Raw genomic sequence first — 16,821 nt, 5'->3', positions numbered from 1 at the left:
AACAGTGGATATAGACCTTCCACTTAGCAAATCAGAAGCTAAGGGGTTGGTAGGATTAAGAATTAGGGAGTTATGGCAAGACCTGTGGGATAATAGGCATAAGAATACATTCAAATGTTGGACTGATGGGAGCAGGGGGTAAAACAAGAAGGGAAAGAATATTATTGACACAACTTAGAATTGGACATACTATGCATAATTATTTCTTATATCTTGTTGGAAAACATCACTCTCGGGTGTGTAGGTTTTGTCATCATTATGAAACAGTTGAACACATACTATTACAGAGTGAAGCATGTAAGGTTGAAAGAAATCAAATGCAGGCTTCATTACAATCTTTGGGGGTTGATATTTTTCATTTAAAAACTTTAACTTATGGGAGTGACTTTAATTTAATTCACAGTGTCATTTTTCATTACTTACAATCTAGAGGGTGCTTTAAGGTACTGTAATTTAGTTTTTATTTGAAAGATAAGTTCTCTACACCACACTCTAGTCCAGTTGGTGGCAGTAATGCACCTTTAAGTTGGACTGCCAACTACCATAAAAAGTCTAAAGAAGAAGACAACTTGTAATTAATGGCTCTTTGTTCTGAATCAGCCAGTTACTAGACTCGAGTTACTCAGGTCAGACACAGACTGCCCTGTTAATAACCCTGCATGTTCTATCGTACCAAAGAACATCTCACAGATAACTTCAGCAGATTATCAGGAACATCACAGTGTCAACTTTAAAGCACTTTCATGCAGCTATTCCTGAGCAAAAGCAGTTCACAAAATGGAGGCTACAGAGCAGCTTCACAAAATGGCAGGCCGCATTCCTTCAACTGCATGGCAAGAACAAAGACATTTGGTGCATCTACTTCCACTGTCCTTGACCCATTCGAGTTTGGTGTTTTCTTCCATTATTTTAATTCCTTCCATGGCCAACAGTATGAGCCACATAGTTTATAACAGCAATTACAGTAAGTAATTGAAAAGCATGGAAAGGTTCATGGTTAGTTCACCTTTTTTTTAATATTGGAGTTCCATAGAGTCTTTAATTCTCCATTGTCAGGAGCTACTCCTAAGGTACAATGAGATTCAATGTACATGGGGTGATTGATAAGTTCGTGGCCTAAGGTAGAAGGAGATGGTTATTCACTTCAAACTTTCTGCATTATTACTCAAAGATATGAATTGTATGTGCATGTAACGAGAGCTGTATAACTCATCTCCTTCTACCATAGGCCATGAACTTATCAATCACCCCTTGTAATTCTTTACAGCTGCCTGAGCAGAACAGAAGGGATGATGGTAGCTGGGCAGCCTCAGCTGTTGTATGAGATGCACACAACACATTTCCACCAGGATTTTCCACTAAAGTGTTTCCCAGTATCAGACTGGGAGGAAAAACCATCAAAGAAAAAATATTACATGCAGGTTTACAACAGGCAGAATTAAAACTGTACAAGTTCTTAAGTACAGTCCTGGAACAGACTGTTTAAACTGCGTAGTCTATGGAGCTGCTGACAGTGGAGGCAGAAAGTGTTATCAAGGTTGCCTTGGCCCGAGGGCATCTTCAAGCCCAGTGGTCAGGCTGTCCGTAAACACAAACATACCCCTCACGGACATCCCCATGTTTACCCCTACCATGTCCACCATCCCAGTTCCGTGTTTGTTGGATCAAAGAACTAAAACCCATACGTAGAACATCATTATCTAAACAATTACGCTGTTCAAAAGATGAATTACCAGTTACAAGTGGGTCACATGAGCTACATGTGTATAAAGCAGGTAATGTTAAAACCAAAGTTTACAGTGAAATTTAAAGCAGAAGTTAACCAAAATGTCAATTTGGTTAAATATAAAATAAAATAACATTCAAATTGTATAGAAATGCCATTGCAATACCTTTAAAGCAATGTACAGTATTATCCAGAGGCTAAAGTGGAGCAGCCAGAAAGTCTCAGACAAGTATTGTCCCAATTCCACTTAACACCTTTAACCCTTTGATGTTGTAATTGCTTTGGCAATATTGCAAAATATTTACAATTTTATTTAACTCTCTCAGCTCACACAAGTAACTACATACTTTTCTTTAAGCTAGGTTGCGATTCATTTACAACAGCATTTAGGCTACATCCACATTAGACTGGATAATTTTGAAAATGCTGGTTTCGTGTAAAAACGATAGGCATCCACACTATGTGTTTTAAAAAGTATCTCTATCCACATTGAAACGGAGATTTCGGCGAATCTCCTCCCACTGCGCATGCGTAGGACACATCTACCGAAAACAAGCGACATGTTTGGTGTCGAATTTCACTGTGAAAGTGCGCGTTTGTTCAGATACAGTCTAGAAAAACTTTAAATGACGGACAGCTGCTGGCTCTCATGCAGGAGAACTTAAAAGTTAAAAAAAAACAAATACTGGAGCATGTGGAGGCCACCGACAGGGAGTTCACAGACAGATTGGCCCGGCTGACAACAAACATTGAAAAACTGACTAACTCTGTTGCATTATTAAAACCCCTTGTTAAATGTATAAAACATGTCTGTATCAGTGTTATCTTGTATTTTCCAGACAATGTTACATTAGGCTGTTACACATCTATTGTCAGAGAAGTACTTGCATAAATAGGTAAACCACCTTCATACGAGCAAGGACAGAAAACAGGGCAAAGTGAATATACTTATTTATTCAGAGAGTTATGGGTCAATGTATTTGGTGAGTACATTTCTAACTCTTCTGGCTTCAATCTCGTTGTCATCTGTTCTGAAATTGTTAGGTTGCTTTCAAGAAAACAATGAAATGGCGCACTGCCATCTGACAGCGTTTTTCAGATTTCTCCGGTTACCCCGTCCACACTGATCTGCTGAATTGGTGTTTTCAAAAATACACACTTTGGAGAGCATTTCTGAAAAGCTCCGGTTTCAGGGGTCGAAAACACTGTTTTAGTGTGGACGGAGGGTCAAAACAAAGAGAAAAAGCTTCAGTTACGGATTTATCCGGCGTAGTGTGGATGCAGCCTAAGATGTGCGTCCCTGCTTCTAGAGGCAATTCAGAATACTTTTGAAAACATTTACACATGCGTTCTACATATTCGTTAACATCAGTCTCCTGTCCAACACTGCATTCTATGCCAATCTGCAGTGCGAGGGAAACATTTTCTTAAGAGCTCCTACTAGATCAGTTCAAGGTATATTTAAATCAATATTTCACTCATCCACCCTGTCTCCCATCTCCTGTAGTGCAATTGGGAGCATACGTCTGTGGCAGGGCATCGGCTGACACTGAGATTCAAGAGGTATGGGCCTTGTTGAAACCGTGCCTTGGGAAGGCAGGGGTACAGCATCTGGTTCATCATCAGACTCTGGTGCCAGTTGTTTCCTTTCAAACTCTGAGATAGACTGCATTATCCTTTGTCAGTTCTTTCTGTGTCTTCTCCTTTAACTTTTGCTCACTTGCCCTGCATTTTACAGGATTCGTTTGACTGCTTTTGCATTTCCCATCTCTAGTGAACAATCACAGGCTCCTGACATTTTCCTTTCTCTAACAACGTCTGCACACACTCACTTAGTCCCTTCCACCCATACAATATACTTCTCAAACGCTTAATGCTTTCTGGTACAAGCATGCATGCTACTGGAGAATTTCAGAAGTCCAGGACAAGGGACTTTCACACTACCATTCATGCATGCACACACACATTTCAAAATTCTAAACTTACTAAATTTTCTGGTGCTCCATGCGGGACCTGACCCAGACCATGGTAACCATATGCCAGACAGAACCCAGACCATGACAAACTTTTTTTTTAATGTTGGAGCTTTCCTATCTAGGTGACGAAGGTGTTATCGTACATTGACTACTCCACACAGGAAGAAATTTGCGATCCAGCAACTGACTCCGTTCCTTGCTCAAATATGAGCAGCCTAGGATTCAGGACTGATTGGCTACTGGGGCTGAATTCCTTTCTCTCATTTAACAAAGTCAAGGGTTAGCCAACTTGATCAGCCGATGCCAATTCTCCCATGATCTTTAAGTTCTTGAAGCTGTAGCACTTTACATAGCTAGCCAGCCATCCCTTTCTAGCCTTAAATTCCTTCCTCTCATAAGTAGTGAACTAAGGAGATGCGAGGTGAACAATGCTCAAACAACGAGTGCTGGAGAGAGACTGAGGATCTGTGAAATGGTGGGAGGCTACAGCAGGGTATGCCTACACATTACTTCATTCATGTAGATTCAGGGTAGTGCACGGCGCATGGCAAATTCAAGTTTTGCTTTTTGTAATTTCCTGGAATTTCTTTTTTTTTGAATATTTTTGATCGGCAGGTGGTTGAATCCATGGATGTGGAACACATGCATACAGAGGGCCAACTGTACATCCTTCTGTTATTCCTGTCCTGTCTGTCTGTGGCTCTCCTTTACTGTGTAAAGGGAAGCTATGTTCTTCTAGGAAATGTACACAGTGTCACGTTTATTCTCACCAATCTGTCAGCAGGAGACCATAAGATATAGCAGCAGAATTAGGCCATTTGACCCATCGAGTCTGCTCCACCATTTAATAATGGCTGATCCAATTTTCCTTTCAACCCCAATCTCTTGCTTTCTCCCTGCATCCCTTCATGCCCTGACCAATCAAGAATCTATCATCCACTGCCTTAAATGTACATAAATGTTTGACCTGCACAGCTGCCTGTGGCAAACAATTCCACAGATTCACCACTCCCTAGCTAAAGATATTCCTCCTAATCTCAGTTCTAAAAGGATGACCCTCTATTCTGAGGCCTTGTCCTCTGGCCTTTGACTCTCCCACCACAGGAAACATCCTCTCCACATCCACTCTATTCACCTTTCACCATTCAATAGGTTTCAATGAGGTCATCCCATCATTTTTCTGAATTCTAGTGAATATAGGCTCAGACCCATCAAACGCCCTTCATATCATGAACCATTCAATCCTGAAATCATTTTCGTGAAGCTGCTCTGAACTCTTTTCAGTTTTAGCATATCCTTTCCAATGCACCCAAACCTGCTCACAATACTCCAAGTGAGGCCTCAGCATTACATCCTCGCTTTTACATTCTAGTCCTCTTGAAATTACTGCTAACATCACATTTGCCTTCCTCACCACAAACTCAACCTGCAAGTTAACCTTTGGGGAATCCTGCACAAGGACTCCCAAGTCCCTTTGTGCCTCAGATTTTTGTATTTTCTCTCCATTTAGAAAATATTCATCTCTTTCATTTCTTCTACCACAGTGTATGACAGCTGCCATTTCATTGCATATTCTCATCTGTCTACCTCCTTCTGTAGCCTCTCTACTTCCTCAAAACTACCTGCATGTTCGTATTGTCCGCAGACGTTGCAAGAAATCAGTTGCATCATCCAAATCATTGGCATGAAACAGAAAAATTATCGGTCTCAATACAGGGCTCTGTAGAACACAGGGAGCCAGCCAGGAAGGGCTCCTTTTCTTCCCATTTTTTTGCCTCCAACCAATCAGCCACTTCTTTAACCAGGCCAGAATCTTTCCTGTAATACCATGGGTCCCTAACATGTAAAGCAGTCTCATGTGAGGTACCTTGTCAAAGTTCCACTGAAATTCCAAGTAACTACATTAACAGATTTTCCTTTGTCTGTCCTGCTTTTTATTTCTTCAAAGAATTCCAACACATTTATCAGGCAAGATTTTCCGTTGAGGAAATCATGCTGACTAACATACATCCTATATATATGGAGATCCAGAAGGAAACGGAGTAAAGGAGCTCACCCGAGACTGGTGACTGTGAAACGGAAATTATAGTGGAATGAATGAATGGGGACTAATATGCAGTGAATTAGAGGGCGTCTCTCGAAATTTGTACAGGGTTCAGCAACCAACATTTCCGTTTACACGGAGTAAAAGTGTCTACAACCCGATTGTGCATTGTAAAAGTTAATAACACAGCAAGGATTTCCTCGTTAAGATGTTTATTTTTAAATACATTTATACAAAATACTCGACGTGAATATAAATATTGACACAGCGATCAATTTCTGACAAGGAAACAAGAATTGACATGACATTACTGTTAAAATACGCTTTTGAATGGATTTATTGAAAACTTCAGTCTAAAACTTTAGACTGAACTGTCCATTTTTGTTTCGCTGTTCCCCTCCGCTGCTCCACTCTCCTTTGTCTGTGCTTTCTCCCTGGGATTCTGTCGGGGACTGGATGTTGTATCGGTTTCGATGTTGATCGGGACGATTCGCTCATCCAGAGAGGGGAAAGCCAGGCGCGGGGCTTTTATCTTTAACCGACCGTCCTCGGTCAAGCAACACTTCACAGCCTGGGTATCGACCCCTTCTGGCAGCTGGAATTCCCTCCTGAACTCCTCAAGTCTGCAGCTGTAAGAGCCGCTCCCATCGTCGCTCTTCTTCTCGTATTTTCCCGTCACCAGCACTTTTCTTCCAAGGACTTTCACCTTCAGCTCTTCCGGGGAGAATCGCGGTACATCCAGGGACACAGAGAAGCCATCTCCGCTCTTGTCCACTGTTCCGCTCTGACCTCCATCGGCTCCGGCTCGAATTCGCGGTCTTTCCCCCCAGAAATCTTTGGCCAACTCCTCCAAAATTCTCTCCATGAAATTCATGCCCTTTCGCATTTCCTCCACCTGTTTCCACACGTTGCTTTCGAGCGGCTCAATGACAGTGAGCGGAACGGGCCACAGTGTGTGCACCGGCTGCTGGAACAGGCGGGATGTCTGGCAAGTCCGACAGCTGAGCATCGTCTCGGCTTCTTCAGTCGTTTCTCTCAAAGGCGGCTGGCGTGAAGTGGCGGATCTCGGTTTCTGATCTGCCGAGGCTCTCTGAACACACGCCTTTTATATTGCAGGGACGGAGGGGAGGAAGCTGCCAGAATGAGCCAGAAGTGTTTGGGTTGCGGAGATGACAATAATACCGAGTGTCGTCACTGCGCAGCCTGGCCACAAACGAGAGTGACTCAGCTCAGCCCTGCTCTCGGGACGATTCCAGACATTTCATCCTGTACCTAGGGGGCGGGGCAGATGATTGACAGCTCTCCGGACCGCCGCGGGATTTCTGCGAAACTGAGGGTTTCACTGAAAAGACTGCACCGACCTTCTCGTCTGCTTGCACTGAACTTTCTCCGCAACTGTCACTCTTCAATCTGCATTCTGTTCTCGCGTTTCCTGTCCCGCACTACTGCCGTTACCTTACATCTGATCAATTGATCTTTACAGGTGGCATGCGAATTAAAGCTTATCACATTCTTCCGGTTGCCACCAGCCGAGACCTCTGACACCGCCAATTGCCGCCACTTATCCTCCTGCCTCGTGACTCATATGAGCCCCCTCTAACTCCCCTCCAAACATTCCTGGCCATACTGAAATTGTACACTCTAGTGACCTCAGCTCCTTCTCCTGCACTGTCTTCATTATCTCCTCAACGTCCTCTCACCAACTGCCATCGAGACATCCATCTATTCAAATTCAGACCCCGCTCACCTATTCCAGACTCAGCTCCTCTCCATGTCCTCTCTCCTGCACTAATCTCACACTCACCATCAGTCGCGCACACAAGGCCAGTACTGTCGTAGCCTGTCGGAATGAATTGTAGTTTGCTGATGCCAGATGTCCGGTCTCGGACATCTCCTGTAATCCCTAATTCTCCACTGGAGCATCAGGCCACTGACAGCCTCACCCACCCCTACCGCATAACCTCCTGATAAAAATCCTCTCTGGAGCAAAGACCCTCATTGTTCTCCATTCCCGCACTGGGCATTTCAACCTCCCATCCTGACACCATTTTGTCCCCTTTTCTTCAGTCCCTTCCCACATCCATCCTGCACCGAGCAAACTCCACGCCTCACCAGCTGTTAATTTAAAGACTGCCATGGCCAGATACGGCCATCTCCATTCCGGAAGCAACAAAAGAGTTGGCGGGCTTTCTTTAATTTAGGAAATCACTGTATCGTTCATATGACGATGATGACGACGACGATTATAACCATATTATTGTTAATAATACTGCTGTTGTTATTTTCTCCTGTACCGAGGAAATGTGAAAAACATGACCTTGCATGCCACCCAGACAGATCGATATTAACGCACTGAAATTGTCTGAGGAGAAAAACAATAACAGAATAAATACGTGACAATTGCAGGCAAAGTACAGTGTCAGCACTGAACGAGGTGGCCAGTGAGGAGACGTGTCCGTCTGTCGGTGGAGGGGCCTGTTGAATGCCCTTATCACAGCGGGATAGTTGTTAACTTTGAGCCTGGCGATTGATGTTTTCAGGATTTTTTGTATCTTCCCACCGATGACGCGAGGAAGAAGAGCGAATGTAAAGGGTTGCTGGGATCTTTGATAATTTTGGCTGCTTTAAGGAAGAAGACCGAACTGGAGACAAGTGATGCAGCGCCCATGGCTGAGCTGGATAAATAATGTAATGAGCCTGGGATTGACTGGGAAGTGCTGTTTATCCGTACGCGGGCTGTCAATCATTTCTCCGCCTGAGGACAGTGACGTGCTGAACGTGTTCCCGAAATTTCTGGAAGGCGGCGCTGTGCCGAATAACTCTTGTTTGTGACGAGGCTGTGGTATGACGCCACTGGATAACAGTGACATCACAGGTTCCAGCCCTGTCCGGCTCCTTCCGCAACTCTACCCTGCAATATAAAAGGCGTGTGTCTCGAGGGTTGCGGCAGATCAGAAACTGAGGTCGGCCACTTCACGCCAGTTGCCTTGCAGAGAGGTGACAGAAGAGGCAGAAACCATGCGCAACCGCCGGCCTTCGCACCCTTCCTGCCTGTGCCAGCAGCCTGGGAACACACCGTGGCCTAGTCTATTCACTCGCGTTGACCCATTCGAACTTACCGCGTGGAAACGGGTCGAGCAAATGCGAAAAGGCATGAACTTCATCGACAGAGCTGTCGAGGGGGTTGCCAAACAGTCCTGGAACGAAAGCGCAATAATTCAGATGCCGGGAGCTGATCAAGAGGGAGATCAGGGCAGGTCAGTGGACAAGAGCGGAGATGGCTTCTCTGTGTCCCTGGATGTACCGCGATTCTCCCCGGAAGAGCTGAAGGTGAAAGTCCTTGGAAGAAAAGTGCTGGTGACGGGAAAATACGAGAAGAAGAGCGACGATGGGAGCGGCTCTTACAGCTACAGACTTGAGGAGTTCAGGAGGGAATTCCAGTTGCCAGAAGACGTCGATGCTCAGGCTCTGGAATGCTCTTTGACCCGGGACGGTCGCTTAAAGGTCCAAGCTCCGCGGCTGGTGTTGCCGGCTATGGATGAGCGAAATATCCCCATCAACATCGAACTCGATACAACATCCAGTCCCCGGTTATATCCCGGAGAAGGGGCACTGGAACCGGACAGTGGGGTGGTTGGCGAAATCAGGCCAGAGGGAAAACAAGACTGAAGCTTCATGTTCCGGTGCTCCGCATTTCTCGCAGTTCACTGAGAGAATGCCGACTGTACAACTGAACTTCATGGGACCTTCTACAATATTAGCAATGCAAATCTCACGTTTTTCTCTGTACTTTTGAATACTATTTTCTGTTACAGATAAACTTTATTCTGAATATAAGTTTTATCGGTGAATTTTGAACTGATGTGCGTAAAGTACATTTCTTTGACAAATGGTCCGTATCGTGGCTGTTGCGTTAATCTCTACTGAAAAATATAAACTGTTATGTCAGTTTGTAAAATTTCCATTCTTAATATTCGAAACATAAATATATATTTGAAACCTGATTACGGCTGTGTGTCTGTGATTTAGTAAATGTATTTTTCGGATCTATCTAAGACGCGAATTGTTATTTCATGATGGAGTCTCAGTTGGGAATGAGAGGGGCAAGTGCGTAACAGTTTGAGAGACTGGGATCAGAGCTTGGAGTGGACGAAAGAAATACTGAGTCAAGAGGTAGAAATGGGGAGCAAGCAGAGCGACAGAATTTCACGGCAGTTCACGGTCAGTTACACCCTCCCTCATTACAGCTCTCTGCAGTGTTGCACCATGCTCCTGAGTTTCAGTAGTTTGGAGCGGGCGACCTGCCTTAACAAACCCCGCCAGATTTCATCCAATACGGCTCCAATTATTAAAGTTATTTATCATAATGGGAAAGCATTGTACAGGTGGGCGAAAGTCCTTGAACAAATTAAGATTCTTTTTGAAATTCAATTTTCCTAACTACAGGACAGAAGTATTGGAATTTCCCGGGCGATACTGCAGGACCACGATACCGCTCGATTCTAAACAGGTGTTTGCACAAAATGTCAAAGCTCTGTGTGCAAAAAACTCAATGACACCATTCAGGTACAGGATAACACAGTTACATTCTCGCCACACAAGTGTCAGTCGGTGGCAATCTCTGACGTGCATTACCACCACTTTGGTAGCATCAGCCTTAAATACCCCGGGACATAGAGAGCAATCAACGGTAGAGCTCAAACTTTGGCAGATTGGAGAAGCGTGGCTGCTCAGAGTCAAACTGATCCTGCAGCAAGTAACGCAGCTTCCGACCCACAAAACTTTTCAACCACTTAGAAAAAAACTGATCACGGGTACGATTGAATGTTGAACCCTTCCCGGCTTCATTGCATCCCCACACTACCCAGCTCTAAACGGGCATCGTGAGTGGGAAATCCCGACTGTATCATCCCTTCGCCCATGGCTCACTTTGACTTGTGTGGATCCTATCTACAAAATACTCCGCTATTACTCGTCCACCTTACACAGACCGTATCTCCCAAACCGGTGCCCCAAAAGGAAAGTGATTGCAGTGGCAGAGGAAGACTACCTTCCGAAAAGTTGTGCCCTGGGTCACTGACCGACGTGGCATGGAATTATCAATGCTGGGTCCCAATACTCCAATTCTGCGAGGAATAATGATGATTAATACTGCAATATACGGAAGTGATTCATCATCCCCCTCTCTATGTCACTGAAGTCCGTGGAATATATGGAGACATTCCATATCCTGTCATGCTCCGGTCCGTGAAATCCGCATTCCGGTTCACGGTCCAGGCAATGGTTTCTTATTCCAGGTTTTCCCGTTTCCCCTTGTTCTGTTGGGTGTTCTAATTGAGGCACCTGATTCTCATTTTGGGCTGGCTACATAAATAGCTCCTGGGTTCAGCTTCATTTACTGAAGGATGCTTTATTAATTAATCTTCATGATGCGGGAAGTAGAGGTAGAACGTTTAATTGGATCAAAGATTTTCTTAAGGACAATTCAAGTAAGAATAGGCGGAACAAGCTCCAAATCCGTTAAAATAGATAATGACACTTAGCGTCATTAGTCCAGTTCTTTTTAATGTCATGATAAAAGATATCTTTGAGCAGGTAGGGACAGGATTGGGCAACTCATTGTTTGCAGACGATGGTACAATCTGGAAAAGAGGAAGAAACATCAAGTATATATTAAAACAGGTACAAAAGGCTTTCAGGTCAGTTGAAAACTGGGCAAACATTTGGGGTTTCAGGATTTCTGCTTCTAAGCCCAAATTTATGATTTTGGATTAAGAAAGATTCCTGATTGTGAATTGTGTCTATCTGATTCTCCATTAGAAAGAGTCAAGTTTTTAGGTGTTCGGTTTGAGCAAAGTCTTACTTGGAGGGTTCATATAAATAAAACTATTGGAAAGTGTGAGAAAGTTTTAGATGTTATGAGAAGTATTGCTGGATGTGACTGGGGAGCAGGGCGGGAATCTATGTACTTAATACATCTAGCGATGATTAGATCAGTAATTGATAGTTGTATTGCTTATAGATCTGATGCTACGGCAGTACTTGGAAAATTAGACACTGCAGTCCAAAGCACTTAGACTCTGCCGTGAAACTTTCAGAACAACATCAGTCCCTGCATTATGTGGAGATGGGAGAAGCGCCTCTACATTTAAGATGAGTTAAGTTGGGCCTGCAGCATTGGGGAAAGCTAAATAGTTTCAATCACAGCTTATCATAAGGGAACTGGAGGCTGGCCCCAATTGCAGGACGCAGGCACTGAAGTACTAGGGGCAGGACGGGAACAACTAAATGATAGACAAGATGTGGTGACTGTGGTGTGTGTGAGGGACGTGACTTTCAAGGTGATTCTGGGGTTCCAGGAGAGTCTTAGAGTTCAGGCAGGGCAGGATCCCAGAGTTCACTGGGCAGGCCACATAACTCCTGGGCAGGGCCCAGACCTCCCAGGCAGGAACACGGGGGCCTGGGCAGGTCACAGGACACCTGGGTAGGTAGCAGGGCACAACCCATCAGCAACAAGAGATGGGTAGGGGCAGAGTCCCCCACCAGGCAACTAGGTCCAGGGTGACTGCCAGACTTACTCAAAGAACTCATCTTTAACAAGGAGTACTCCAAACCAGGACAACGCCCACCAACAACTCCACTCAATCCCAGAGCCCCCTATATACACCACCAGCCGATGGGCATCAGGTGCGCCTCCTTGAGCCCCGACAAGCCACCATGATCCATGGGCGTGACTAACTGGGCTCAAAGGTGAAAGGAGGGACGGCTACAAGACCCAGAGTCCGGAGTCCGCAGACTGGATCAAGACCGGGAATGTGGGCTCCGGACCGGACCATAACACAGCTGTCTGTCAAAATGACTTTTGCAGGAGATGTCGAAGCGCCAAAGTAAAATTAAAAGATATCCATTTTTAGATTAGGTTAATATCTGAGCTGTGAAATTGAAACTGATTGAGGAAGACATAGCTGACCAAATTTGCTTGCCACCTGTTCCTTTTTGGCTTTTGCCAGAACCAGAAGTAGACCTATTCCTCCTTTTTCAGCTTCAAGGAAGCAGAGCAATTTCAACAGTGTCGATCGTAAATGAATATTTAAATAATAAATGGGGATCTTCTATGAAGATTTTTACTGATGGCTCAGTGGACCCAGAGAGCAGTAAGGCAGGATTTGGGATGTACGTGTCTCAACTTGGAGCTGAGATTGGTCACCGGGTTTCAGATGGTGTTTCTGCCTTTGCAACAGAATTATTAGCAATCCTCCGGTCCTTATAGTGGATAGAAGACTCTCGACTATGCAGGGTTGTCGTCTGTTCGGATTCTGCTGCTGCCTTAGAGGCTATAAAAGGGAATAAATCAAAAGCTCGTCCTGACATCGTTATTGAGATTCTCTTAGTTTTGGTTAGTGTAGGGAAGATGGGTTGTGAAGTTAGATTTACATGGACACCTGGGCATGCTGGGATGGAGGGAAATTAAATTGTGGATTGCATTGCAAAGTCTTCCTTACAGAGCGGGCAAGTAGGAATTAGAATACCCTCAGAAAGAGCAAAATTGAGAAGTAAGATTTTTTTAAAAAAGTATAGAGAAGCAATGGCTGGAGGATTGGAAAAATGAATTAAAGGGAAGGCATTTCTTTTCTAGTCACCCACTAGTTAAAAAGGTCTCAGACTGTTACTCTTTAAATCGTAGAGATATTGTGAAATTAACAAGATGTAGGTTGGGGATTGTGGGCTAAACTATTACTTAAAGATAATAGGAAGATATCCTACTGGATTATGTGACTGTGGTAGTCCAGAGACAGTTCAGCATGTTTTGCTGAGTTGTAATTGATATAAAATTGAAAGAAGAATATTGGTCAAGAGGCTGTCTGACTTAAATGTATTTTGTTTTTCTGTTAAATCTTTGTCCACCAAGAGACCATCTGAATGAAAAGTTTATCATTCTGTTTCTACGTGCGACTAGTGTATATTCAAGAATTTGAGTTTCTTGAAACTCTGTAACTAATTAAACATCCTGCGGTGGGCAGTAATACAGCTTGCTGCGTCTAAACTGCTGAAAATCGAAAAAGAAGAAGAAGCTTCTTTTGCTGGACTGTTCCCTTCCCTTCACCTTCCTCCTGAAGCCTTGCCTGTTCTACCGTTGGAGCAAGACCGGAGCCTTGGTGTGTTTAGATAAGGAACTGCCTATTGTTGTTTGGAACTGTGTCTGTGTCCACGATTTGTCTAGGCAGGTCTGGTCGTTTGCCTCTACCTTGTTTTGGAAACCGTCTCCATGTCCACACCTTTGCTAGGTAGGTCCGGCCGTTTCCCACTATCTTGTGTTGAGAACCGACTCTCTGTGTTATGTGTACGAGTCCCGGCCCTAGTCCTGTTCCCTAGGAGTGGTCCTGACTCTGTTTAGAGCCCCGGCCCCAAGTCCTGTTCCTAAGGAGGGGTCCCGGCTCTGTGTTCCAGTTTCTCTCAGGACCAAGGCCCCGTGTTCCTGTCTCTCTCAGGACCAAAGCCCCGTGTTCAGGTGTCCCAACATCGAGTCAGGGCTTCAGGTTCTAGTCCTATCTATGTGCCTCGTCCTGTGCAGGAATTGCATGTCTCGTCCTGCAGCCAAGAGTCGAAGAACCCAAGCCCCGCCTAGTCCTGCAGCCAAGCCTTGAAGTACCCAAGCCATGTCCAGTCCTGTATCCGCGTCATGGCCTCGCCTAGTTCCGGGGTCCCAGCCCGACTCAAGACACAGGTTCTGGGTCCTTGTCCAGTCTCTGGCACGGAGTCCAAGCCCAGGCTCCTAGTTCCCAGTTCCTTGACTGGTCCCGCTTTCCGAGCCAAAGTCCTAGCCCAAGTCTGTATTCCTGTCCCAGCTCCTAATCTGTGTCCTGTCCCATCCCTAACTCTAGTCTAGTCTAGTCCAGTCCAGTTCCTAGTACTTCAGTGTCTCTGTCTTGCATTAGGGTCCGCTTTCAATGCGCATCCCCCCCTCTGTATGACATATACTGTATACGGAGATGTGGAAGCAAACGGAGTAAAGGGCTCACCCGAGACTGGTGACAGCGAAACGGAAATTATAGTGGAATGAATGAATAGGGACAAAGATGTAGTTAATGAGAGAATGACTCTCGAAGTTTGCGCAGGGTTAGCAACCGAAATTTACAGTACCTTAACACGGAGTGAAAGTGTCTACAACCCGAATGTGTATTTTCAAAGTTAATAACACGCAGCAAGGATTTCCCCGTTAAGATGTTTATTTTTAAATACATTTATACAAAATACTCGACGTGAATATAAATATTGACACAGCGATCAATTTCTGACAAGGAAACAAGAATTGACATGACATTACTGTTAAAATACGCTTTTGAATGGATTTATTGAAAACTTCAGTCTAAAACTTTAGACTGAACTGTCCATTTTTGTTTCGCTGTTCCCCTCCGCTGCTCCACTCTCCTTTGTCTGTGCTTTCTCCCTGGGATTCTGTCGGGGACTGGATGTTGTATCGGTTTCGATGTTGATCGGGACGATTCGCTCATCCAGAGAGGGGAAAGCCAGGCGCGGGGCTTTTATCTTTAACCGACCGTCCTCGGTCAAGCAACACTTCACAGCCTGGGTATCGACCCCTTCTGGCAGCTGGAATTCCCTCCTGAACTCCTCAAGTCTGCAGCTGTAAGAGCCGCTCCCATCGTCGCTCTTCTTCTCGTATTTTCCCGTCACCAGCACTTTTCTTCCAAGGACTTTCACCTTCAGCTCTTCCGGGGAGAATCGCGGTACATCCAGGGACACAGAGAAGCCATCTCCGCTCTTGTCCACTGTTCCGCTCTGACCTCCATCGGCTCCGGCTCGAATTCGCGGTCTTTCCCCCCAGAAATCTTTGGCCAACTCCTCCAAAATTCTCTCCATGAAATTCATGCCCTTTCGCATTTCCTCCACCTGTTTCCACACGTTGCTTTCGAGCGGCTCAATGACAGTGAGCGGAACGGGCCACAGTGTGTGCACCGGCTGCTGGAACAGGCGGGATGTCTGGCAAGTCCGACAGCTGAGCATCGTCTCGGCTTCTTCAGTCGTTTCTCTCAAAGGCGGCTGGCGTGAAGTGGCGGATCTCGGTTTCTGATCTGCCGAGGCTCTCTGAACACACGCCTTTTATATTGCAGGGATAGAGCAGCGGACCATTCTAGACTCGGCTCAGCATTGTTGGGGTCAGGACGCCGGAGCTGAAAATAACCGTGGGAGCTCAGCGTTACTTGAAATACCAATGAGCTGCTTTAATGACACATCAGGCAAGCTTGACGAATGTTTGGAGTATTTTGATTCATTGATGTCACGATTAGCTGATAGCGAACAAATTGTTTTCACATTGGAATATTTTAATTCCTGGTAATTTACTGGAAGGCAAACTGTTCAAATATTATCGTGAATAGTATAGGCAAATCTTACTTTTGAATTACTAGAATTCAGTAAGCTGCTGACAGCAATGAGCTGTTCTGTAGGAATGGCTATAGTTGGATTGCTCCTTGAATTCCCTGCGTTGCTTTGCCATGCTGAATACACTGCTCCCATACGTGGCTCTCGAAATTTAGCTGCTTGTTTAATTCCTTAATTGCGCAAGCAGCATCACAACCGTTTCAAGCCCTTCGGAACATCAACTCTCTGGGGACTTTAGTTTGTTCCGCCTTATTTTCTTTGCTACCTATGGTTAGCAGTGCACTAGAAATAGGTCAGCAAGAGTCACTTGAGAATGAATGTTCTAAAATTGTTCAGAATGCTATTTGTAAAAGTTGCGAACATCAAAATGGCCGTGCTTTGGAAGAATTGTAACTCTGATTTCTAATTATTAGTTGAGACTTATAAACCACATATCTAGAAGCATAAAGATCATACGGAGACAGATTTAGTAGGATATTTTGGAAGGGACAATGCCGCTTTAAGCGTTATCACGTCAGACGTTTATGAAACCCGAAACTGTACAATACTCGCGTGGAACTATCATTAGTATAAAGAAAGGGTCAATGCAGGATGAAATGCCATGACTTCTAACACAGAATCTTGTAACTCATCTGCACCAGAGTTATTCTGTTATTTGAGATTTTAGTCATGCG

The 16,821-nt window shown here is 44.8% G+C and overlaps 3 protein-coding genes across 3 annotated transcripts; 1 reads left to right on the top strand and 2 right to left on the bottom strand.

Annotated features, from left to right (window-relative positions):
- Nucleotides 1–5,994: 5,994 nt before the first annotated feature.
- LOC132384487 (heat shock protein beta-11-like) lies at nucleotides 5,995–7,095 on the bottom strand. The gene has a single exon (XM_059955638.1). It carries the CDS (start codon nucleotides 6,753–6,755, stop codon nucleotides 6,108–6,110), a length of 648 nt encoding a protein of 215 aa, XP_059811621.1. The 5' UTR covers nucleotides 6,756–7,095; the 3' UTR covers nucleotides 5,995–6,107.
- A 1,315-nt stretch (nucleotides 7,096–8,410) lies between these two features.
- Nucleotides 8,411–9,737, top strand: LOC132384486 (heat shock protein 30-like). The gene has a single exon (XM_059955637.1). It carries the CDS (start codon nucleotides 8,765–8,767, stop codon nucleotides 9,413–9,415), a length of 651 nt encoding a protein of 216 aa, XP_059811620.1. The 5' UTR covers nucleotides 8,411–8,764; the 3' UTR covers nucleotides 9,416–9,737.
- A 5,249-nt stretch (nucleotides 9,738–14,986) lies between these two features.
- On the bottom strand, nucleotides 14,987–15,921 carry LOC132384485 (heat shock protein beta-11-like). Its single transcript, XM_059955636.1, has one exon. The coding sequence runs from the start codon at nucleotides 15,767–15,769 to the stop codon at nucleotides 15,122–15,124; it is 648 nt and encodes a 215-aa protein (XP_059811619.1). The 5' UTR covers nucleotides 15,770–15,921; the 3' UTR covers nucleotides 14,987–15,121.
- Nucleotides 15,922–16,821: the final 900 nt, after the last annotated feature.

This window comes from Hypanus sabinus, chromosome X1 (genome assembly GCF_030144855.1).
Source record: "Hypanus sabinus isolate sHypSab1 chromosome X1, sHypSab1.hap1, whole genome shotgun sequence".
In the NCBI taxonomy this organism is placed as follows: domain Eukaryota; kingdom Metazoa; phylum Chordata; class Chondrichthyes; order Myliobatiformes; family Dasyatidae; genus Hypanus; species Hypanus sabinus.
This window is presented reverse-complemented; position numbering and strand designations above follow the sequence as displayed.

Coding starts and splice junctions, on each gene's coding strand:
- LOC132384486 (XM_059955637.1), top strand. CDS start 8,765: ATGCGCAACCGCCGGCCTTCGCACCCTTCCTGCCTGTGCCAGCAGCCT.
- LOC132384487 (XM_059955638.1), bottom strand. CDS start 6,755: ATGCTCAGCTGTCGGACTTGCCAGACATCCCGCCTGTTCCAGCAGCCG.
- LOC132384485 (XM_059955636.1), bottom strand. CDS start 15,769: ATGCTCAGCTGTCGGACTTGCCAGACATCCCGCCTGTTCCAGCAGCCG.